The 26,309-nt window shown below is 45.3% G+C and overlaps 1 protein-coding gene across 4 annotated transcripts in view; it reads right to left on the bottom strand.

Moving 5' to 3' along the window:
- The window catches only part of LOC115115922 (glutamate receptor 3-like), a 251,277-nt gene that overhangs the window by 65,714 nt on the left and 159,254 nt on the right, over positions 1 to 26,309 (bottom strand). For all 4 annotated transcript variants that reach the window (XM_065018373.1, XM_065018376.1, XM_065018374.1 and 1 more), the window contains exons 5-8: positions 12,357 to 12,410; positions 9,068 to 9,229; positions 6,312 to 6,479; positions 4,383 to 4,487 (exon numbers count right to left, since the gene is read on the bottom strand). In XM_065018373.1, the coding sequence (XP_064874445.1) occupies positions 4,383 to 4,487; positions 6,312 to 6,479; positions 9,068 to 9,229; positions 12,357 to 12,410 (489 nt within the window). The remainder of the gene's footprint in view (positions 1 to 4,382; positions 4,488 to 6,311; positions 6,480 to 9,067; positions 9,230 to 12,356; positions 12,411 to 26,309) is intronic.

Genomic DNA, 26,309 nt, shown 5'->3' with positions numbered 1-26,309 from the left:
TGTACAGGTAGTACATATACTGGTTGGGGTACAGGTAGGAGATATACTGGTTGGTGTACAGGTAGTAGATATACTGGTTGGTGTACAGGTAGGAGACCTACTGGTTGGTGTACAGGTAGTAGATATACTGGTTGGTGTACAGGTAGAGTAGTACAGGTAGAACTACTGGTTGGTGATATACTGGTTGGTGTACAGGTAGGAGACCTACTGGTTGGTGTACAGGTAGGAGACCTACTGGTTGGTGTACAGGTAGGAGATCTACTGGTTGGTGTACAGGTAGGAGATCTACTGGTTGGTGTACAGGTAGGAGATCTGGTTGGTGTACAGGTAGGAGACCTACTGGTTGGTGTACAGGTAGTACATATACTGGTTGGTGTACAGGTAGGAGACCTACCAGCTGAATGATTTTCTATGTAGTGCACTACATTTGACCAGGGCCCATAGGGTCTTCCTCTATGACCTGTCAGTGTCTGTCTGGGCCTGTCACCCCCCCTATATGACCTGGCAGTGTCTGTCGGGAGTCTGGGTCTTCATGGTCATGATCCAAAGTGTCTCTCTCTGATATTCTCTTTCTTTGTCTGCCTATCTGTATCTCTATCTCACTGTCTATATCTCTGTCTCTCTCGGTCTCTTTCTCCCTTTCTGTCTATCTCCCTCCCTCCCTCTCTGTCTGTGAGGGGTTAGACACCAGGGCTGTGGGGCATTAATTGGAGGAGTATAGTGTCTGGAAGGCAGTCAGTCAGATCCCACGTCACATCAGAAAAGACACACACTGCTTCAGATAATGGGTATATAAGGTGTGCAAATACAGTCTGTTAGAACTAAGAGGCTTTAACCAGAGTTATTTCACATTGGACCCTTAGGGCTCATGGGGCTCATAGGGCTCATAGGGCTCTGATCAAAAGTAGTGCACTATGTGAGGAATATGGTGCCATTTGGGATGCGGACATTTGACCATTCTGTAGTCTCCATTGTTGGAGTGTGAAGAGGATACTTTTTGAGAATGTCAGGAGAGTTTTGATGGAGATATTCTCATCTCCTCTTGTGAGTACTAGATATTATTGTTTCAACAGTCAGAGAGCCTGTAGTGGAGATAACAGATTGATTCTATAGGAGCTGGGGGCTTTCAGTAGGGAGCAGTTGGGAACGGAGCTGGTGCTGTTGGGCTTGTAGCAGTCATCACTCTGAGTGCAGCTACACAACCTGTGGTAATGTCTCCAGTTGGAGCAGTATACAACTTTTAAATATCAATCAATCAAAATACCTACACACCAGGAAGTGATCTAAGCTCACAGTCATCTAACACTGTCAAGGGTTGGATCCGGTTCAGGGAACAGAACCGAAAACTGGAAAAAAACAAAATTATTTGAGGAACTGAATCCGAAGAAGAAACGAAAGTGATCTATACTGTTCCAGAAGAACATACTGTTCTATACTGTTCCAGAAGAACATACTCTTCTATACTGTTCCAGAAGAACATACTCTTCTATACTGTTCCAGAAGAACATGCTGTTCTATACTGTTCCAGAAGAACATACTGTTCTATACTGTTCCAGAAGAACATACTGTTCTATACTGTTCCAGAAGAACTTACTGTTCTATACTGTTCCAGAAGAACATACTGTTCTATACTGTTCCAGAAGAACATACTCTTCTATACTGTTCCAGAAGAACATACTGTTCTATACTGTTCCAGAAGAACATACTGTTCTTATACTGTTCCAGAAGAACATACTGTTCTATACTGTTCCAGAAGAACATACTGTTCTATACTGTTCCAGAAGAACATACTGTTCTATACTGTTCCAGAAGAACATACTGTTCTTATACTGTTCCAGAAGAACATACTGTTCTATACTGTTCCAGAAGAACATACTGTTCTTATACTGTTCCAGAAGAACATACTCTTCTTATACTGTTCCAGAAGAACATACTCTTCTTATACTGTTCCAGAAGAACATACTCTTCTTATACTGTTCCAGAAGAACATACTATTCTATACTGTTCCAGAAGAACATACTGTTCTTATACTGTTCCAGAAGAACATACTGTTCTATACTGTTCCAGAAGAACATACTGTTCTATACTGTTCCAGAAGAACATACTGTTCTATACTGTTCCAGAAGAACATACTGTTCTATACTGTTCCAGAAGAACATACTGTTCTTATACTGTTCCAGAAGAACATACTGTTCTATACTGTTCCAGAAGAACATACTGTTCTTATACTGTTCCAGAAGAACATACTGTTCTATACTGTTCCAGAAGAACATACTGTTCTTATACTGTTCCAGAAGAACATACTGTTCTTATACTGTTCCAGAAGAACATACTGTTCTATACTGTTCCAGAAAAAATAAAACGGTTATTTTAAAAGCATTGAAAATGGAAAATGATGTTATTTTTAGTTCTGGGCATTTTCTTATTTCCTATGCAAAGGCCTCACTCTGTCACTCAGAAACGTATTCTGGCGTCTGACTGCCACCTGTAAATCTTTACCAGTTGGTGTAGACAACCTGCCCTACCCTCTGATGCATGGGTTACTGTAGCCCCTCCCCTCTGATGCATGGGTTACTGTAGCCCCTCCCCTCTGATGCATGGGTTACTGTAGCCCCTCCCCTCTGATGCATGGGTTACTGTAGCCCCTACCCTCTGATGCATGGGTTACTGTAGCCCCTCCCCTCTGATGCATGGGTTACTGTAGCCCCTCCCCTCTGATGCATGGGTGACTGTAGCCCCTCCCCTCTGATGCATAGGTTACTGTAGCCCCTCCCCTCTGATGCATGGGTTACTGTAGCCCCTCCCCTCTGATGCATGGGTTACTGTAGCCCCTACCCTCTGATGCATGGGTTACTGTAGCCCCTCCCCTCTGATGCATGGGTTACTGTAGCCCCTCCCCTCTGATGCATGGGTTACTGTAGCCCCTCCCCTCTGATGCATGGGTGACTGTAGCCCCTCCCCTCTGATGCATAGGTTACTGTAGCCCCTCCCCTCTGATGCATAGGTTACTGTAGCCCCTCCCCTCTGATGCATGGGTTACTGTAGCCCCTCCCCTCTGATGCATGGGTTAATGTAGCCCCTCCCCTCTGATGCATGGGTTACTGTAGCCCCTAGCCCCCCTCTGATGCATGGGTTACTGTAGCCCCTCCCCTCTGATGCATGGGTTACTGTAGCCCCTCCCCTCTGATGCATGGGTTACTGTAGCCCCTCCCCTCTAATGCATGGGTTACTGTAGCCCCTCCTCTGATGCATGGGTTACTGTAGCCCCTCCCTCTGATGCATGGGTGACTGTAGCCCCTCCCCTCTGATGCATAGGTTACTGTAGCCCCTCCCTCTGATGCATGGGTTACCGTAGCCCCTCCCCTCTGATGCATGGGTTACTGTAGCCCCTCCCCTCTGATGCATGGGTTACTGTAGCCCCTCCCCTCTGATGCATGGGTTACTGTAGCCCCTCCCCTCTGATGCATGGGTTACTGTAGCCCCTCCTCTGATGCATGGGTTACTGTAGCCCCTCCCCTCTGATGCATGGGTTACTGCAGCCTACAGATGACGTTGCAAGGGTGATTCAGTAATTAAGAAGAGATGTTTAATTGGAGATGTTTAATCAACTTGCTAGTTTTTCAACGCTCTCTCCTCACCCGCAGTTGAATCTGACGCCCTACCCTGTGACTGGCAGCGCAGTCTGTGTGTTTGTCTTCCATTATGATTAAATCATGCTGTTACGGCAAAATATAATGTGCTCAAACGACTTTCCTATACAGATTAAATCTCTTACCCGCTACATAGCAAGCTGCTCTATCCACACTGATTGGTGAAGTCATTTCATGAGCTAATTGTAAATAAAAAAAAGGAACAGAAATTACCATCTAAGCCAATACCGCGTTGTTTAAAAAAAGAACTGGACCGGAACTTTATTTTGCTGGTCGGAACAGTTGAACAGAACCAAATGAATAGTGGTTCTGCTCAGAACTGAACAATTGGAAAATAATTTTGGTTCAAAACTCTGGTTCCTACAGACATTTGTAGAAGTCCTCCTCTGTCATGTAGGAGAACTTGTATCGAGGGGCATGTTTGTAGAAGTCCTCCTCGGTCATGTAGGAGAACTTGTATCGAGGGCATGTTTGTAGAAGTCCTCCTCGGTCATGTAGGAGAACTTGTATCGAGGGCATGTTTGTCATAATTCATAAACAATGAGAGGAAGAAGTAATGAACTAAACGTCTGACTGACAGTTACCCTGTTCTGATGGAGACAACAATTTCTCAATTATTTGAGATTTAATAGCTGAGTCGGTATGGGGTTATAGAGAGCGCTGTGTGTGTGTGTGTGTGTGTGTGTGTGTGTGTGTGTGTGTGTGTGTGTGTGTGTGTGTGTGTGCCTGCACCTTTTTCGGCCCCCCTGTTCTCATCTCATAGACGTCTATAGTGTAGTTGGACCTCCGGCCATAGCTGTCAAACTGGATGTTCCCCGTCATCCCCTGAACCTGGACCTGCACCGCGGGACAGTAACACACAGGGACAGTAATTGAACCTGGACCTGCACCGCGGGACAGAAACACACAGGGACAGTAACACACAGGGACAGTAATTGAACCTGGACCTGCACCGCGGGACAGTAACACACAGGGACAGTAACACACAGGGACAGTATCTGAACCTGGACCTGCACCGCGGGACAGTAACACACAGGGACAGTAACACACAGGGACAGTATCTGAACCTGGACCTGCACCGCGGGACAGTAACACACAGGGACAGTAACACACAGGGATAGTAACACACAGGGACAGTAACACACAGGGACAGTAACAGACAGGGACAGTAATTGAACCTGGACCTGCACCGCGGGACAGTAACACACAGGGACAGTAATTGAACCTGGATCTGCACCCCTGTAACACACAGGGACAGTAACACACAGGAACAGTAACTGAACCTGGACCTGCACCGCGGGACAGTAACACACAGGGACAGTAACACACAGGGACAGTAACACACAGGGACAGTAACACACAGGGACAGTAATACACAGGGACAGTAACACACAGGGACAGTAACACACAGGGACAGTAACACACAGGGACAGTAACACACAGGGACAGTAACACACAGGGACAGTAATTGAACCTGGACCTGTACCCCGGGACAGTAACACACAGGGACAGTAACACACAGGGACAGTAATTGAACCTGGACCTGCACCGCGGGACAGTAACACACAGACGCAAAACACGCAGAACAACGTGTAATACAGACTGCCAAGTTATTATCAAATGTGGAAAAAGCTGGTATTAGGAAATGGCAGGTATTCACATAGGCAGGGCCTTTGGCGATAATCAAATGATGGAACTGATAGGCTTTAATAAAAGATGTGGGTTTATGGTAATGAGAATGAGAGGCTCTTTGTATTTGAGAGAGACGAGCTGAGGGGGAGAGAATTTCACTGTGAGAGGTCTGTGTGAGGACATCTGGGAAGCAGAGGAGGAAATGTATCTCCTTTATATAGCTCTCTATCTCTCTCTCTGCCTCTCTCTCTCTCTCTCTCTCTCTCTCTCTCTCTCTCTCTGCCCCCTCTTTCTATCGCTCTCTCTCTCTCTCTGCCCCCTCTTTCTATCTCTCTCTCTCTCTCTGCCCCCTCTTTCTATCTCTCTCTCTCTGCCCCCTCTTTCTATCTCTCTCTGCCCCCTCTTTCTATAGCTCTCTCTCTCTCTGCCTCTCTTTCTATAGCTCTCTCTCTCTCTGCCCCCTCTTTCTATCGCTCTCTCTCTCTCTCTGCCCCCTCTTTCTATCGCTCTCTCTCTCTGCCCCCTCTTTCTATCGCTCTCTCTCTCTGCCCCCTCTTTCTATCGCTCTCTCTCTCTCTGCCCCCTCTTTCTATCACTCTCTCTCTCTCTGCCACCTCTTTCTATCGCTCTCTCTCTCTCTGCCCCTCTTTCTATCGCTCTCTCTCTCTCTGCCTCTCTTTCTATAGCTCTCTCTCTCTGTCCCTCTTTCTATAGTGCTCTCATCTCTGCCTCCCTTTCTATAGCTCTTCATCTCTCTTTCTGTCCTCCTTCCTTCCTTCCTTCCTTCCTTCCTTCCTTCCTTCCTTCCTTCCTTCCTTCCTTCCTTCCTTCCTTCCTTCCTTCCTTCCTTCCTTCCTTCCTTCCTTCCTTCATTCTCTGTCTCGTGTATCTCAATCTAACTCTTACCCACTCCATCTCTCTCACTAACACCCCCTCTTTCTCTCCCCCTCCCTACATACCTACCTCCTTCTCTCTTTCCTCTCCACCTCCCTCCCCATCTGCCCCTCTTTCTGTCTCTCTCCCTCCTACCATTTTGAGAGCTCTCTCAATGTCGATGCCCTGGCTCCATGGTACGGCAGGGTTGGCCAGACAGTCTCCTGCGCCTCCTCGGCGTGACACGTCTACCCGTTGGCGCCGCAGGTACCGGAAGGCCTCTGCGATCACCAGGATGGCGTCGTGGGTCAGAGCTGACGTGTACTGCCGAGGACAGAGAGAGATCAGAGGGATCACAAGAGAGATCAGAGGGATCACAAGAGAGATCACGAGAGAAGAGAACACTGAACACTGTAGCTGGCAAACAGTACATCATTAATAAATAATTTAATTATTCCATTCATTATTTTATTAATTCAGGTATGAACAGGGGACAAAGTAGAATATTCTGGGGATGGAAAACTGCAGAAGTCAAATCAAATCTAAAGTTATTTGTCACATGCGACCGAATACACCAGGTGTAGACCTTGTAAGTGCGCTGTGAAGATCTCTCTCTGCAGAGAGATTCACTGTAGAGTTGAAACACATCGATTTAACGATCACAATGTCCCACATGTTCATCCCAAACCGTACCTTGATTTGGAGAGAACAGGTCGTTCGGTAACCAACACCGACCAGTAACCAACACCGACCAGTAACCAACACCGACCAGTAACCAACACCGACCAGTAACCAACACCATGACTAAATGTAATAAGGCAACAGTAAACATGCCCCCCCCTCCCACGGGCCAATTAACCATCTCACTCTCTCCCTCTCTATTTCCCACTCTCACCATCTCACTCTCTCCCTCCCACGGGCCAATTAAACATCTCACTCTCTCCCTCCCACGGGCCAATTAACCATCTCACTCTCTCCCTCCCACGGGCCAATTAACCATCTCACTCTCTCCCTCCCACGGGCCAATTAACCATCTCACTCTCTCCCTCCCACGGGCCAATTAACCATCTCACTCTCTCCCTCCCACGGGCCAATTAACCATCTCACTCTCACAATTTCCCACTCTCACCATCTCACTCTCACAATTTCCCACTCTCACCATCTCACTCTCTCAATTTCTCACCATCTCACTCTCTCAATTTCTCACCATCTCTCTTCTCAATTTCTCACCATCTCTCTCTCAATTTCTCACCATCTCTCTCTCAATTTCTCACCATCTCTCACACCATCTCTCTCTCTCTCTCACACCATCTCTCTCACTCTCACTCTCACTCTCACTCACTCACTCACTCACTCACTCACTCACTCACTCACTCACTCACTCACTCACTCACTCACTCACTCACTCTCTCTCTCTCACTAACTTTTTTTCACCGGTTATTTCTATTGGTTATTCACGGTGTATGTATTCCTGGTGTCACTATGTCTGTTTATTTTATTTGTATCTTATCTTTCTCTCTGCCTGGTTGGAAAATAACCCCTAAACATTTCACTGTTAGTCTACACCTGTTGTCCTGGAAGTGTGTGATTTGAGGGACATATTTCAGTTCATTCATTGGCTCCCAATCGGTGTAACTTTGGAAATGCCGGATCTCTATGTCAGGATGCATCATTCATCCAAGTTTGGTGAGAATTGGGCCACAGTGCTGCCAGAGATATCGCTTGTGACTTAACATACGAACGTGGGGGACAATTAAGTGTAATTTCAAATGCATTGATCATTGTTTAATTACATGTAAATTGAAGCTATGCTAAAACAATGCTTCGGACCTCATCTGTCTATCGATGTCACGTTCTGACCTTAGTTCCTTTATTACTGTCTATTGATGTCACGTTCTGACCTTAGTTCCTTTATTACTGTCTATCGATGTCACGTTCTGACCTTAGTTCCTTTATTATGTCTTTGATCTGATCTGTCTATCGATGTATTGATCATTTGGGAAGGAGAGAAATGGAAAAAAAAAGAAAGAATGGGAGAGTGACATAATAAGAGGAGAGGAGAAGAAGGGAGAAGAGAGGAGAAGAGAAGGAGAGGAAAGGAGAGGAGAAGAAGGGAGAGGAGAAGAGAAGGAGAGGAGAAGAAGGGAGAAGAGAGGAGAAGAGAAGGAGAGGAAAGGAGAGGAGAAGAAGGGAGAAGAGAGGAGAAGAGAAGAGAGGAGAGGAAAGGGAGGAAAGAAGAAGGGAGAAGAGAGGAGAAGGGAAGAAGAGGAAAGGAGAAGAGAAGGGAGAAGAGAGGAGAAGAGAAGGAGAGGAAAGGAGAAGAGAAGGAGAGGAAAGGAGAAGAGAAGGGAGAAGAGAGGAGAAGAGAAGGAGAGGAAAGGAAAGGAGAAGAGAAGAAGGGAGAAGAGAGGAGAAGAGAAGGAGAGGAAAGGAAAGGAGAAGAAGGGAGAAGAGAGGAGAAGAGAAGGAGGAAAGGAGAGGAGAAGGAGGGAGAAGAGAGGAGAAGGGAAGGAGAGGAAAGGAGAAGAGAAGAAGGGAGAAGAGAGGAGAAGAGAAGAGAAGAGAAGGAGAGGAAAGGAAAGGAGAAGAAGGGAGAAGAGAAGAGAAGGAGAGGAGAGGAAAGGAGAGGAGAAGAAGGGAGAAGAAAGGAGAAGAGAAGGAGAGGAAAGGCGAAGAGAAGGAGAGGAAAGGAGAAGATAGGAGAAGAGAAGGAGAGGAGAAGAGAGGAGAAGAAGGGAGACTAGAAGAGAAGGAGAGGAAAGAGAACGGGAGAGTGACAGATACTGAGAGGAGAAGAATGGAGAGGAGGGAGAGCCCTCTATCCAAAAGAAGAGATGGAGTCATTCTGTTGTGCATACATAACAGTTCATCATGAAAGGCTTGGCTGCTGTTCTGTAGTCTGCAGTAGGTACCTTGAGCGGGGTGTTCTTGGCCTCTGGGAATTCCCTTTCATCCAGTCTCTCCCAGCGCTGTAGGAACTGCTGAACGATGGAGTTCTCAGGGCTCACTATCTGGAAGCCTGATATGTTTGCCCCGCCTTGGAAGACCTTGTCCAAGCTCACATTGGAGAAACCCTGACATCAGAAAGAGGGGAGATGGGGATGGAGGAGAGGGAAGGAGGGAGAGAGGGATGAGGGAGACAGGGAGAGTGGGATGGAGGGAGACGGGGAGAGAGGGGTGGAGGGAGAGAGGAATGGAGGGAGAGAGGAATGGAGGGAAAGAGGAATGGAGGGAGAGAGGTATGGAGGGAGACAGGAGAGAGGTATGGAGGGATGTACAGAGAGAGTGATGGAGGGATGTACAGAGAGAGTGATGGAGGGAGACAGGGAGAGAGGGATGGAGGGAGACAGGGAGAGAGGGATGGAGACAGGGAGAGAGGTATGGATGGAGACAGGAGAGAGGTATGGAGGGATGTACGGAGAGAGGGATGTAGGGAGAGAGGGATAGAGGGAGACAGGAGAGAGGGATAGAGGGAGCGAGGAGAGAGGGATGGAGGGAGAGAGGAATGGAGGGAGAGAGGAATGGAGGGAGAGAGACAGGGAGAGAGGTATGGAGGGAGACAGGAGAGAGGTATGGAGGGATGTAGGGTGAGAGGGAGACAGGGCGTGAGGGGTGGAGGGAGAGAGGGAGACAGGGAGAGAGGTTTAGAGGGATGTACAGAGAGAGGGAGGGAGGGAGACAGGGAGAGAGGTATGGATGGAGACAGGAGAGAGGTTTAGAGGGATGTACAGAGAGAGGGATGGAGGGAGACAGGGAGAGAGGTATAGAGGGATGTACAGAGAGAGGTATGGATGGAGACAGGAGAGAGGTATGGAGGGATGTACAGAGAGAGGGATGGAGGGAGACAGGGAGAGAGGTATAGATGGAGACAGGAGAGAGGTATGGAGGGATGTACAGAGAGAGGTATGGATGGAGACAGGGAGAGAGGTATGGATGGAGACAGGAGAGAGGTATGGAGGGATGTACAGCGAGAGGTATGGATGGAGACAGGAGAGAGGTATGGAGGGATGTACGGAGAGAGGGATGTAGGGAGAGAGGGATAGAGGGAGACAGGAGAGAGGGATAGAGGGAGCGAGGAGAGAGGGATGGAGGGAGGGAGACAGGGAGAGAGGGATCGAGGGAGAAAGGAGAGAGGGTTGGAGGGAGACAGGGGGAAGACAGAGAGGAAGAATGGGGGTGAAAAGGGATGGAGAGGGAAAGAAAGAGAAAAGGCATTCAAAGAAAGAGACCAAGAGACAGAGGGATAGAAACAGGAAGAGAGACCGAGAGAGACAGAGGGATAGAAACAGGTAGAGAGACCGAGAGAGACAGATGGAGAGAAACAGGAAGAGAGACCGAGAGACATAGGAAGAGAAACAGGAAGAGAGACCGAGAGAGACAGAGGAAGAGAAACAGGAAGAGAGAGACCGAGAGAGAAAGAGGGAGAGAAACAGGAAGAGAGAGAGACCGAGAGAGACATAGGGAGAGAAACAGGATGAGAGAGACCGAGAGAGACAGAGGGAGAGAAACAGGATGAGAGAGACCGAGAGACAGAGGGAGAGAAACAGGAAGAGAGAGACCGAGAGAGACAGAGGGAGAGAAAGGGGATGAGAGAGACAGAGGGAGAGAAACAGGATGAGAGAGACCGAGAGACAGAGGGAGAGAAACAGGAAGAGAGACCGAGAGACAGAGGGAGAGAAACAGGAAGAGAGACCAAGAGACAGAAGGAGAGAAACAGGATGAGAGAGACCGAGAGACAGAGACAGAGAAACAGAGGGAATACATCTACATTTAGCTACTCAAAGTAACTCAATACGTCTAGCTACTCAAAGTAACTCAATATGTCTAGCTACTCAAAGTAACTCAATATGTCTAGCTACTCAAGGTTACTCAATACGTCTAGCTACTCAAAGTAACTCAATACATCTAGCTACTCAAAGTAACTCAATACATCTAGCTACTCAAAGTAAGTCAATACATCTAGCTACTCAAAGTAACTCAATACGTCTAGCTACTCAAAGTAACTAAATATGTCTAGCTTCACAGAGTAACTCAATATGTCTAGCTACTCAACGTAACTCAATACATCTAGCTACTCAAAGTAACTCAATACTTCTAGCTACTCAAAGTAACTCAATATGTCTAGCTACTCAAAGTAATTCAATATATCTAGCTACTCAAAGAACTCAATACGTCTAGCTACTCAACGTAACTCAATACATCTAGCTACTCAAAGTAACTCAATACTTCTAGCTACTCAAAGTAACTCAATATGTCTAGCTACTCAAAGTAACTCAATACGTCTAGCTACTCAAAGTAACTCAATATGTCTAGCTACTCAAAGTAACTCAATACATCTAGCTACTCAAAGTAACTCAATACGTCTAGTGACTCATAGTAACTCAATACGTCTAGCCACTCAAAGTAACTCAATACATCTAGCTACTCATAGTAACTCAATACATCTAGCTACTCAAAGTAACTCAGTGAGGAGTATTAGACCCCACAAGGTAGTGAATAGTCACAGAATGGAAAACTATTTTATCTTCAGCCCTAAGATATGGTACAACAACATGGTTCAGTCTGTCCGCCTAGAAAACCTAACATATTGTAATATATTCTGACAAGCCTGCAGCTCCAACTGCCGTCAGATTACACACTGCCACATGGAAAAGTGTCAGCTTTCTTTCCATGGTCAAACTGTTCGTTTCAGTATGCAGCGTCGTGTTATGGAGAGCAAGGACATGTGTCCGTGAATTTTGCATAATGGGGAATTCTAAAGTCAGGGACACAGTGGAGGGGAGAGAGACCAGCAGGAGAGGAGAAGAGAGGAGACAAGAGGGATGGCCCCTTGTGCTCATCTTAAACCAGTCTTGATAATATAGGAGTCAACCTGACACTTCCATTTCCCACTTTAACCCTCTGACTACAACAGATCAGACACTATATCCAAAAGGTAGAATAGTAAAGTAATGACATCATCATGGTTCACAAACCCTGTTCTCCAGATGGAGGCAAGGAGAGAGGATGCAAGGAATCAAGGAATCAATCAAGGATATATTGAGAAAGTTTATACTTCTAAGAAACAGTAGGTCAACCTAAGAGTTAATCCCAAATCGCACCTTTCTCTCTACATCGTACCCTACACCAGAGCCCAGTAGAACACTGCATGGGGAATAGCATGCAATTTGAGATGCTGCCGTGTATCTAGTGTTGACTCACCAGGTTAGACAGGATGTAGTGGTATCCACGGGCGTTCTTCCCCAGAGAGACCACCTGTAGGAGAGATGAACACAAAGGTAAGCCAACCAGTGTTGACTGAGCTGTGTCACGGGGTGTAATGGGAAATTGCTGATATTGGGTTGGTTTAGCGTTTTCCTACTAATGGTTAAGGTTAGGATTTGGGGGAAGCCGATACTACATTTGTTGCTATGGGAAACATCACCCCAGAGCTAGTCAAACATGATACAGGTTAGTCAACCAACCAAGGGGCACAATAACAGCTCATACCTCCAGGTACAGTCCTCTCCATAATATTGTAATAACACATGGTTAACTATTAATAAAGACTAATTACACCAGCTGATAATGAGAGAACCCTTCTTCAAGACAGGTCTGGTGTTATAGACAGGTCTGGTGTTATAGACAGGTCTGGTCTTATAGACAGGTCTGGTCTTATAGACAGGTCTGGTCTTATAGACAGGTCTGGTTTTATAGACAGGTCATCTAGACAGGTCTGTTCTTATAGACAGATCTTCTAGACAGGTCTGGTTTTATAGACAGGTCTGGTCTTATAGACAGATCTTCTAGACAGGTCTGGTCTTATAGACAGGTCTGGTGTTATAGACAGATCATATAGACAGGTCTGGTCTTATAGACAGATCATCTAGACAGGTCTGGTCTTATAGACAGGTCTGGTCTTATAGACAGGTCTGGTGTTATAGACAGGTCTGGTGTTATAGACAGGTCTGGTCTTATAGACAGGTCTGGTCTTATAGACAGGTCTGGTTTTATAGACAGGTCTGGTCTTATAGACAGGTCTGGTGTTATAGACAGGTCTGGTCTTATAGACAGGTCTGGTCTTATAGACAGGTCTGGTCTTATAGACAGGTCTGGTGTTATAGACAGGTCTGGTGTTATAGACAGGTCTGGTCTTATAGACAGGTCTGGTGTTATAGACAGATCATCTAGACAGGTCTGGTCTTATAGACAGGTCTGGTCTTATAGACAGATCATATAGACAGGTCTGGTCTTATAGACAGGTCTGGTCTTATAGACAGGTCTGGTGTTATAGACAGATCATATAGACAGGTCTGGTCTTATAGACAGATCATATAGACAGGTCTGGTCCTATAGACAGGTCTGGTCTTATAGACAGGTCTGGTCTTATAGACAGGTCTGGTGTTATAGACAGGTCTGGTGTTATAGACAGGTCTGGTGTTATTGACAGATCTTCTAGACAGATCTTCTAGACAGGTCTGGTCTTCTAGACAGGTCTGTTCTTATAGACAGGTCTGGTCTTATAGACAGGTCTGGTGTTATTGACAGATCTTCTAGACAGGTCTGATCATCTAGACAGGTCTGGTGTTATAGACAGATCTGGTCTTATAGACAGGTCTGGTCTTATAGAAAGGTCTGGTGTTATTGACAGATCTTCTAGACAGGTCTGGTCATCTAGACAGGTCTGGTCATCTAGACAGGTCTGGTCATCTAGAAAGGTCTGGTCTTCTAGACAGGTCTGGTGTTATAGACAGGTCTGGTTATCTAGACAGGTCTGGTCTTCTAGACAGGTCTGGTGTTATAGACAAGTCTGGTGTTATAGACAAGTCTGATGATATAGACAGGTCTGGTCTTCAAGACAGGTCTGGTCTTCTAGACAGGTCTGGTGTTATAGACAGATCTTCTAGACAGGTCTGGGCATCTAGACAGGTCTGGTCATCTAGACTGGTCTGGTCTTCTAGACTGGTCTGGTCATCTAGACTGGTCTGGTCATCTAGACAGGTCTGGTGTTATAGACAGGTCTGGTGTTATAGACAGGTCTGGTGTTATAGACAGGTCTGGGCATCTAGAAAGGTCTGGTTATCTAGAAAGGTCTTGTCTTCTAGACAGGTCTGGTTATCTAGACAGGTCTGGTCTTCTAGACAGGTCTGGTTATCTAGACAGGTCTGGTCTTCTAGACAGGTCTGGTGTTATAGACACGTCTGATGTTATAGACAGGTCTGGTCTTCAAGACAGGTCTGGTCTTCTAGACAGGTCTGGTCTTCTAGACAGGTCTGGTGTTATAGACAATTCTGGTCTTCTAGACAGGTCTGGTGTTATAGACAAGTCTGGTCATCTAGACAGGTCTAGTCATCTAGACAGGTCTGGTGTTATAGACACGTCTGGTCATCTAGACAGGTCTGGTGTTATAAACAGGTCTTAGTATAGACAGGTCTTATTATAGACAGGCCTTGGTATAGACAGGCCTTATTATAGACAGGTCGTATTATAGACAGGTCTTGGTATAGACAGGTCTTGGTATAGACAGGTCTTATTATAGACATGTCTGGTATAAACAGGTATTGGTATAAACAGGTCTTGGTATAGACAGGTCTTATTATAGACAGGTCTTGGTATAGACAGGTCTTGGTATAGACAGCTCTTGGTATAGACAGCTCTTGGTACAGACAGGTCTGATCTTATAATAGACAGGTCTTATTATAGATGGGGCTTATTATAGACGGGTCATAGTATAGACTGGTCTTAGAATAGACAGGTCTTATTATAGGCAGGCCTTATTATAGGCAGGTCTGGTCTTATAATAGACATGTCTTATTATAGATGGGTCTTATTATAGATGGGTCTTATTATAGACGGGTCATAGTATAGACTGGTCTTAGAATAGACAGGTCTTATTATAGGCAGGCCTTATTATAGGCAGGTCTGGTCTCATAATAGACATGTCTTATTATAGATGGGTCTTAGTATAGACGGGTCTTGTAATAGACAGGTCTGGTCTTATAAAAGACAGGTCTTATTATAGACAGGTCTTATTATAGACATGTCTTATTATAGACGGGTCTTTGAATATACGGGTCTTTGAATATACGGGTCTTTGAATATACGGGTCTTATTATAGACGGGTCTTATTATAGACGGGTCTTAGTATAGACAGGTCTGGTCTCATAATAGACTGGTCTTATTATAGACATGTCTTATTATAAGTGGGTCTTAGTATAGACATGTCTTAGTATAGACGGGTCTTAGTATAGACGGGTCTTAGTATAGACGGGTCTTAGTATAGACGGGTCTTAGTATAGACGGGTCTTAGTATAGACAGGTCTGGTCTTATTATAGACAGGTCTTATTATAGGCGGGTCTTATAATAGACATGCCTTATTGTAGATGGGTCTTAATATAAACGGGTCTTAGTATAGACGGGTCTTAGTATAGACGGGTCTTAGTATAGACGGGACTTATTATAGACGGGTCTCAGTATAAACGGGTCTTAGTATAGACGGGTCTTAGTATAAACGGGTCTTATAATAGACAGGTCTGGTCTTATTATAGACAGGTCTTATTATAGGCGGGTCTTATAATAGACAGGTCTGGTCTTATAATAGACTGGTCTTATTATAGACAGGTCTTATTATAGACCGGTCTTATTATAGACATGTCTTATTATAAGCGGGTCTTAGTATAGACATGTCTTACTATAGACGGGTCTTAGTATAGACGGGTCTTATTATAGACGGGTCTTATTATAGACGGGTCTTATTATAGACGGGTCTTATTATAGACCTGTCTTATTATAGACAGGTCTTATTATAGACATGTCTTATTATAGACAGGTCTTATTTTAGACATGCCTTATTATAGACGGGTCTTAGTATAGACAGGGCTGGTCTTCTAGACAGGTCTTCTAGACAGGTCTTAGTATAGACAGGTCTGGTCTTATAGACAGGTCTTATTATAGACATGTCTTATTATAGACATGTCTTATTATAGACGGGTCTTATTATAGACGGGTCTTATTATAGACGGGTCTTATTATAGACGGGTCTTATTATAGACGGGTCTTATTATAGATGGGTCTTATTATAGATGGGTCTTAGTATAGACGGGTCTTATTTTAGACATGCCTTATTATAGACGGTTCTTGGTATAGACAGGTCTGGTCTTCTAGACAGGTCTTCTAGACAGGTCTTCTAACTCAATACATCTAGCTACTCAAAGTAACTCAATACGTCTAGCTACTCAAAGTAACTCAATACATCTAGCTACTCAAAGTAACTCAATATGTCTAGCTACTCAAAGTAACTCAATATATCTAGCTACTCAAAGTACCTCAATACGTCTAGCTACTCAAAGTAACTCAATATGTCTAGCTACTCAAAGTAACTCAATATGTCTAGCTACTCAAAGTAACTCAATATGTCTAGCTACTCAAGGTTAATCAATACATCTAGCTACTCAAGGTTAATCAATACATCTAGCACCTCAAAGTAACTCAATAGGTCTAGCTACTCAAAGTAACTCAATACATCTAGCTACTCAAGGTAACTCAATATATCTAGCTACTCAAAGTAACTCAATATATCTAGCTACTCAAAGTAACTCAATACATCTAGCTACTTTATAGACGGGTCTTATAATAGACAGGTCTTGTCTTATAATAGACTGGTCTTATTATAGACATGTCTTATTATAGACATGTCTTATTATAGGCATGTCTTATTATAGACAGGTCTTATTTTAGACATGCCTTATTATAGACGGGTCTTAGTATAGACAGGTCTGGTCTTCTAGACAGGTCATATAGACAGGTCTTAGTATAGACAGTTTTTATTATAGACAGGTCTTAGTATAGACATCTTGCAGCTTCTGGTCACTCTAGAGCAGTAAGTGTTATAATTCACATATTTCGGTGATATCATATTCAGAAATCAAAGGTCACTTAAGTACAGCAGTTCTGCCTCTCATCTTCTACTTTGAAAATATCACACCTTTAAATCAGAACAGCATGTTCCCTGCCCACACAGCAAGGTTCAAAATAGACTAGAATATTCAGAAGCCTACAATTTACATTCAGCAACGACTGTGGTTAAATTTTCAAAGCAACAAATGTACATTTTATTCTAGTTTATGCCAGAACTTGTACAGTGGCACCTGTCTGAAATAGAACCCTATTCCCTACATAGTGCACTATAAAGGAAATATGTCATTTGGGACACCTCTTGATTAAACCGTTTTGGGTTGGTTATAATAATCTCCAAATCACCAGGCATACATATTCGAATGGATGAGTGAACAAAGCATGGTTATGAGGTCTGATATACTGTAGGCAGCCAGGCAGTTGAAGTCTGGATGTTTCAATGACGAGATTGACAACAACGTCTCAGTTTTCATCTGTGTTCTGCAAACAAACCAACGAGCGTTCCACAGCGGAATCACACGACAACATGAGTTCTACAGCGGAATCACACGACAACATGAGTTCTACAGCGGAATCACACGACAACATGAGTTCTACAGCGGAATCACACGACAACATGAGTTCTACAGCGGAATCACACGACAACATGAGTTCTACAGCGGAATCACACGACAACATGAGTTCTACAGCGGAATCACACGACAACGTGAGTTCTACAGCGGAATCACACCACAACGTGAGTTCTACAGCGGAATCACACGACAACATGAGTTCTACAGCGGAATCACACGACAACATGAGTTCTACAGCGGAATCACACGACAACATGAGTTCTACAGCGGAATCACAGGACAACATGAGTTCTACAGCGGAATCACAGGACAACATGAGTTCTACAGCGGAATCACACGACAACATGAGTTCTACAGCGGAATCACAGGACAACATGAGTTCTACAGCGGAATCACACGACAACATGAGTTCTACAGCGGAATCACACGACAACATGAGTTCTACAGCGGAATCACACGACAACATGAGTTCTACAGCGGAATCACAGGACAACTTGAGTTCTACAGCGGAATCACACGACAACGTGAGTTCTACAGCGGAATCACACGACAACGTGAGTTCTACAGCGGAATCACATGACAACGTGAGTTCTACAGCGGAATCACACGACAACGTAAGTTCTACAGCGGAATCACACGACAGCGTGAGTACTACAGCGGAATCACAGGACAACATGAGTTCTACAGCGGAATCACACGACAACATGAGTTCTACAGCGGAATCACAGGACAATGTGAGTTCTACAGCGGAATCACAGGACAACATGAGTTCTACAGCGGAATCACACGACAACATGAGTTCTACAGCGGAATCACAGGACAACATGAGTTCTACAGCAGAATCACATGACAACATGAGTTCTACAGCAGAACAAACAGTCAAACGCAGCAACTAGCTTTCTCTTGCTTTTCGACCTGGTAGCCAGAGGCCTTCCATAGCAACTGATTCAAACCAACCTCTTACATTAGGGTGTTTTTCTGTGCAGAATCAAGTGGCAGAAAATGATTTATGTTTTCAATTTAGAGAAGTCGATTCTCTGGTGACGCATCGTATAGGCAGCCCACTTCCCAGCAGACACAAGAGGAGAGAGGGAACTAAGAGGTACTGCTGATCACCCATTTCCTACAACCCCAGGCCTTCACTCAGCCATTACTGAAGCTGTGTGTTGTTATTAAACCGATTTTCATCCAATTTGAGGAAAAACACTCAACTGTTTATTTCCTTTCAGTCCTTCTGATCTCTTGACAGAACTAGCCATGCCTACACCCCATGCCTCAGATCACACCCATCTAATACAGCATCGCTGTTGACGTCTGACACACACACATCAAATAATGCCCTTTTTCCATATGTGTTGAGGTCTGGAATGGACTGCTTTTCACACAGGAAATGATGTCGCATGACGGAACACCAATACTCGTTGGTTCACTCAGGCCATCAGGCAGCTCAGATGGGTCAGCAGTTCCTGACAGCTCCAAAGTCATTACTATCATCACCTCACACACACCACATCACATAGAGGACATCATCTGGAGGAAGGAGAGAGAGGGAGAGCGAGAGAGATGTGGTGGGGGAAAGTGGGGAGTGGGGGAGAGAGGATGAGAGGGGGAGAGAGGAGGGGAAGGGGGAGAGAGTGGGAGAGAAGGGGAGAAGGGTGGAGGGGGTCTGTCGCTAGTTCAAGAGAAGAAAAAAATCTGAATGAAAAACGCTTTCAGTATTACCAGATATAAAAATATAGAGATACTGTTTATATAAGATAGATTTTTCTTTTACCAGATATAAAGATATATAGATATGTGGAAGATTGTTTTTTCAATAAATAAAGTATGTGGAAGTGATGAGAGACAGTTTATATTTTTAAATAATATAGTCTTTAAAAACTAACAATCACGAAAATAGTCAGGGAGAACTGAAAATAACAATCACTAACAATCACCAAAACCATCAGGGAGAACTGAAAATTCAAAACACTGAATTTAACAGTATTGATTTTGTTCTTATGTATGTGCAAAAGAACACAGCATTAGTCGTAGAAAAATGCATAGAATTGCAGGAAATTAGCTTTAAAACCTGTGCTCATTTTTGCTCCAGAAACCCCCTGGAATTGAGGTATTCACAACCAGAAACAGCACAACAGGAGATGAACATACGTTATGATTTTCATTGGTTCTATTACTAATACAGTGGCTTGTGAAAGTATTCACCCCCCTGGGCATTTTGTTGCATTTACAACCGGTAATTAAAATTAATTTTGGGGGGTTTGTATCAGTTGATTTATACATGCTTACCACTTTGAAGATGCAAAATATTTTTTTGTTGTGAAACAAACAATAACTATTCACCCCCCCAAAGTCAATGCTTTGTAGAGCCACCTTTTTCAGCAATTACAGCTGCAAGTCTCTTAGGAATGTCTCTATAAGCTTGGCACATCTAGCCACTGTTTTTTTCCCCATTCTTCAAGGCAAAACTGCTCCAGCTCCTTCAAGCTGAATGGGTTCCGCTGGTGTTCAGCAATCTTTAAGTCATACCACAGATTCTCAATTGGATTGAGGTCTGGGCTTTGTCTAGGCCATTCCAAGATATTCAAACATTTCCCCTTAAACCACTCAAGTGTTGCTTTAGCGGTATGCTTAGGGTCATTGTCCTGCTGGAAGGTGAACCTCCGTCCCAGTCTCAAATCTCTGGAAGACTGAAACAGGTTTCCCTCAAGAATTTCCCTGTATTTAACACCATCCATCATTCCTTCAATTCTGACCAGTTTCCCAGCTGCTGAAAATATCCCCACAGCATGATGCTACCACCACCATGCTTCACTGTGGGGATGGTGTTCTCGGGGTGATGAGAGGTGTTGTGTTTGTGCCAGACATAACATTTTCCAAAAAGCTCAATTTTAGTCTCATCTGACCAGAGTACCTTCTTCCATATGTTTGGGGAGTCTCCCACATGCTATTTGGCAAACACCAAACGCATTTGCTTATTTTTTCTTTAAGCAATGGCTGACCACTCTTCTGTAAAGTACAGCTCTGTGGAGTATACAGCCCAAAGTGGTCCTATGGACAGATACTCAAATCTCTGCTGTGCAGCTCCTTCAGGGTTATCTATGGTATCTTTGTTGCCTCTCAGATGAATGTCCTCCTTGCCTGGTCCGTGAGTTTTGTTGGGTGGCCCTCTCTTGGCAGGTTTGGTGTGGTGCGGTATTGTTGCAGTTTTTTAATAATGGATATAATGGTGTTCAAAAATTCAAATTGTTTGTATAACCCAACCCTGATCTGTACTTCTCCACAACATTGTCCCTGGTCTGTTTGGAGAGCTCCTTGGTCTTCACGGTGCTGCTTGCTTAGTGGTGCCCCTTGCTTAGTGGTGTTGCAGACTAAGGACTTTCAGAGCAGGTGTAAATAAAGTAGTGCACTACCCTATGGGACCTGTTCAACAGTAGTACAATACCCTGCGGGCCCTGGTCAACAGTAGTACACTACCCTATGGGCCCTGGTCAACAGTAGTACACTACCCTATGGGACCTGTTCAACAGTAGTACACTACCCTATGGGACCTGTTCAACAGTAGTACAATACCCTGCGGGCCCTGGTCAACAGTAGTACACTACCCTATGGGCCCTGGTCAACAGTAGTACACTACCCTATGGGACCTGTTCAACAGTAGTACACTACCCTATGGGGTCCTGTTCAACAGTAGTACACTACCCTATGGGCCCTGGTCAACAGTAGTACACTACCCTATGGGCCCTGGTCAACAGTAGTACACTACCCTATGGGGTCCTGTTCAACAGTAGTACACTACCCTATGGGGTCCTGTTCAACAGTAGTGCACTACCCTATTTTTTATTTTATTTTTTTTTATTTCACCTTTATTTAACCAGGTAGGCTAGTTGAGAACAAGTTCTCATTTGCAACTGCGACCTGGCCAAGATAAAGCATAGCAGTGTGAACAGACAACACAGAGTTACACATGGAGTAAACAATTAACAAGTCAATAACACAGTAGAAAAGAAAAAAAAGGGGGGAGTCTATATACAATGTGTGCAAAAGGCATGAGGTAGGCAAATAATTAAAATTTTGCAGATTAACACTGGAGTGATAAATGATCAGATGGTCATGTACAGGTAGAGATATTGGTGTGCAAAAGAGCAGAAAAGTAAATAAATAAAAACAGTATGGGGATGAGGTAGGTGAAAATGGATGGGCTTTTTACCAATAGACTATGTACAGCTGCAGCGATCGGTTAGCTGCTCAGATAGCTGATGTTTGAAGTTGGTGAAGGAGATAAAAGTCTCCAACTTCAGCGATTTTTGCAATTCGTTCCAGTCACAGGCAGCAGAGTACTGGAATGAAAGGCGGCCGAATGAGGTGTTGGCTTTAGGGATGATCAATGAGATACACCTGCTGGAGCGCGTGCTACGGATGGGTGTTGCAATCGTGACCAGTGAACTGAGATAAGGCGGAGCTTTACCTAGCATGGACTTGTAGATGACCTGGAGCCAGTGGGTCTGGCGACGAATATGTAGCGAGGGCCAGCCGACTAGAGCATACAAGTCGCAGTGGTGGGTGGTATAAGGTGCTTTAGTGACAAAGCGGATGGCACTGTGATAGACTGCATCCAGTTTGCTGAGTAGAGTGTTGGAAGCCATTTTGTAGATGACATCGCCGAAGTCGAGGATCGGTAGGATAGTCAGTTTTACTAGGGTAAGCTTGGCGGCGTGAGTGAAGGAGGCTTTGTTGCGGAATAGAAAGCCGACTCTTGATTTGATTTTCGATTGGAGATGTTTGATATGAGTCTGGAAGGAGAGTTTGCAGTCTAGCCAGACACCTAGGTACTTATAGATGTCCACATATTCAAGGTCGGAACCATCCAGGTTGGTGATGCTAGTCGGGCATGCGGGTGCATGCAGCGATCGGTTGAAAAGCATGCATTTGGTTTTACTAGCGTTAAAGAGCAGTTGGAGGCCACGGAAGGAGTGTTGTATGGCATTGAAGCTCGTTTGGAGGTTAGATAGCACAGTGTCCAATGACGGGCCGAAAGTATATAGAATGGTGTCGTCTGCGTAGAGGTGGATCAGGGAATCGCCCGCAGCAAGAGCAACATCATTGATATATACAGAGAAAAGAGTCGGCCCGAGAATTGAACCCGTTGGCACCCCCATAGAGACTGCCAGAGGACCGGACAGCATGCCCTCCGATTTGACACACTGAACTCTGTCTGCAAAGTAATTGGTGAACCAGGCAAGGCAGTCATCCGAAAAACCGAGGCTACTGAGTCTGCCGATAAGAATATGGTGATTGACAGAGTCGAAGGCCTTGGCAAGGTCGATGAAGACGGCTGCACAGTACTGTCTTTTATCGATGGCGGTTATGATATCGTTTAGTACCTTGAGTGTGGCTGAGGTGCACCCGTGACCGGCTCGGAAACCAGATTGCACAGCGGAGAAGGTACGGTGGGATTCGAGATGGTCAGTGACCTGTTTGTTGACTTGGCTTTCGAAGACCTTAGATAGGCAGGGCAGGATGGATATAGGTCTGTAGCAGTTTGGGTCCAGGGTGTCTCCCCCTTTGAAGAGGGGGATGACTGCGGCAGCTTTCCAATCCTTGGGGATCTCGGACGATATGAAAGAGAGGTTGAACAGGCTGGTAATAGGGGTTGCGACAATGGAGGCGGATAGTTTCAGAAATAGAGGGTCCAGATTGTCAAGGCCAGCTGATTTGTACGGGTCCAGGTTTTGGAGCTCTTTCAGAACGTCTGCTATCTGGATTTGGGTAAAGGAGAACCTGGAGAGGCTTGGGCGAGGAGCTGCGGGGGGGGGGGGGGGGGGCGGAGCTGTTGGCCGAGGTTGGAGAAGCCAGGCGGAAGGCATGGCCAGCCGTTGAGAAATGCTTATTGAAGTTTTCGATAATCATGGATTTATCGGTGGTGACCGTGTTACCTAGCCTCAGTGCAGTGGGCAGCTGGGAGGAGGTGGGCACAGGTCAACAGTAGTACACTACCCTATGGGCCCTGGTCAACAGTAGTACACTACCCTATGGGTCCTGGTCAATAGTAGTGCACTACCCTATGCGCCCTGGTCAACAGTAGTACACAACCCTATGGGCCCTGGTCAACAGTAGTACACTACCCTATGGGACCTGTTCAACAGTAGTACACTACCCTATGGGCCCTGGTCAACAGTAGTGCACTACCCTATGGGCCCTGGTCAACAGTAGTGCACTACCCTATGGGCCCTGGTCAACAGTAGTACACTACCCTATGGGCCCTGGTAGTCAACATGGGACCTGTTCAACAGTAGTACACTACCCTATGGGCCCTGGTCAACAGTAGTACACTACCCTATGGGCCCTGGTCAACAGTAGTACACTACCCTATGGGACCTGTTCAACAGTAGTACACTACCCTATGGGCCCTGGTCAACAGTAGTACACTACCCTATGGGCCCTGGTCAACAGTAGTGCACTATAAACGGAATATGGAGCCATTTGGGATGCAGACAGACCTCATTGTCAATGAGAGCGTCCTTGACTTTCGGCTTTAGTCTGGAGGTTTTGGACACCACACAAACAACTCCACCCTGTGATCCCCTTGGCTACGACTAGACCTGCTGGCCCCCTCACACCTGCCCCAGCATTGGCCAGAGAACACAGACAACACCCTGCCTGGGACCTGGCAGAAAAAACTAAGACACAGTAACCTTGGGTTGGGGCTCAGCATGAATCTAATGACACAGGTACTGCTGAAGGAAGTGAAGGACGTGCTACCCCCGGCCAACAGAACATGGCCCTCCCAGTGTTTCCACTACATTGAGATAATTAGGCGGAGCCCCGCCAAGGCCCTGGAGATGATTGGACAGCATGAGATAGGTGGACACAGACTTCCTAGTTGGCTTTTTTTTATTAAAGTCCATTATGTCAATTTTGCATAATATTCAGTTTATTACATTTCTACTTGATTATCCTGGGTCTGTTCAACACTGATCTCAGCTTAATATGAGTTACACAATACAGAGAGAGAGACCTGCTACACAGCTAGATACAGACCTTACAATACAGAGACCTGCTACACAGCTAGATACAGACCCTTACAATACAGAGACCTGCTACACAGCTAGATACAGACCTTACAATACAGAGACCTGCTACACAGCTAGATACAGACCCTTACAATACAGAGAGAGAGACCTGCTACACAGCTAGATACAGACCCTTACAGTACAGAGAGAGAGACCTGCTACACAGCTAGATACAGACCCTTACAGTACAGAGACCTGCTACACAGCTAGATACAGACCCTTACAGTACAGAGAGAGAGACCTGCTACACAGCTAGATACAGACCCTTACAGTACAGAGACCTGCTACACAGCTAGATACAGACCCTTACAATACAGAGACCTGCTACACAGCTAAATACAGACCCTTACAATACAGAGACCTGCTACACAGCTAGATACAGACCCTTACAATACAGAGACCTGCTACACAGCTAGATACAGACCCTTACAATACAGAGACCTGCTACACAGCTAGATACAGACCCTTACAATACAGAGACCTGCTACACAGCTAGATACAGACCCTTACAATACAGAGACCTGCTACACAGCTAGATACAGACCCTTACAATACAGAGACCTGCTACACAGCTAGATACAGACCCTTACAATACAGAGACCTGCTACACAGCTAGATACAGACCCTTACAATACAGAGACCTGCTACACAGCTAGATACAGAGCCTTACAATACAGAGAGAGAGTCCTGCTACACAGCTACGGACCCTGACAATAGTAATGTGATCAGCCGAATCAGCTTTGCCTGGGAATGGATAAGGGATATTTATACCACAAGCAAAGTCCTGTCCCCCATGATTTAGTATTAACTATTAACTACTACTCACTAAGCCTTGGATTTTCTTTTATGCGACTTGGATTTTCTTTTATGCGACCTTTTGATAAACAGCTCTGTTTTTCTGTTTCTCTCTCTCTCTCTCTCTCTCTCTCTCTCTCCTTTCCTCTATAATCTGACTTAACACGTTTTCTATTACCCTCCTGCCACTCAGCCTATAGGCAGCTCTGATCTTGGACAGGCACCGATTGTTCCCCTGAAGAGCTTTCTATCCCTTCTCTCTCCCTCCAGGTCTCTATCCCTTCTGTCTGTCTCTCTCTATCCATTATGTCTCACTCCAGCTCTCTCTCTCTCTCTCTCTATGCCTTCTGTGTCCCCCCAGCTCTCTGTCTTTCTCTTTATCCCTTCTATCTCCCTCCAGCTCTCTTTATCCCTTCTGTCTCCCTACAGCTCTCTGTCTCTCTCTATCCCTTCTGTCTCCCTCCAGCTCTCTGTCTCTCTCTCTATACCTTCTGTCTCCCTCCAGCTCTCTGTCTTTCTCTTTATCCCTTCTGTCTCCCTCCAGCTCTCGTTCTCTCTCTATCCCTTCTGTCTCCCTCCAGCCCTCGGTCTCTTTCTGTCTCCCTCCAGCACTCTGTCTCTCACTATCCATTCTGTCTCCCTCCAGCTCTATCTCTGTCCCTTCTGTCTCCATCCATCTCTCTCTCTCTATCCCTTCAGTCTCCCTCCAGCTCTCTCTCTCTATCCATTTCTTTCTCACTCCAGCTCTCTCTTACTATATCCCTTCTGTCTCATTCCATCTCTCTCTCTCTCTCTCTCTATCCCTTCTGTCTCACTCCAG

Source organism: Oncorhynchus nerka, linkage group LG5, assembly GCF_034236695.1.
Source record: "Oncorhynchus nerka isolate Pitt River linkage group LG5, Oner_Uvic_2.0, whole genome shotgun sequence".
NCBI classification, from domain to species: Eukaryota; Metazoa; Chordata; class Actinopteri; order Salmoniformes; family Salmonidae; genus Oncorhynchus; species Oncorhynchus nerka.
The sequence above is the reverse complement of the archived record's forward strand: the minus strand, read 5'-3'. Positions and strand labels throughout refer to the sequence as shown.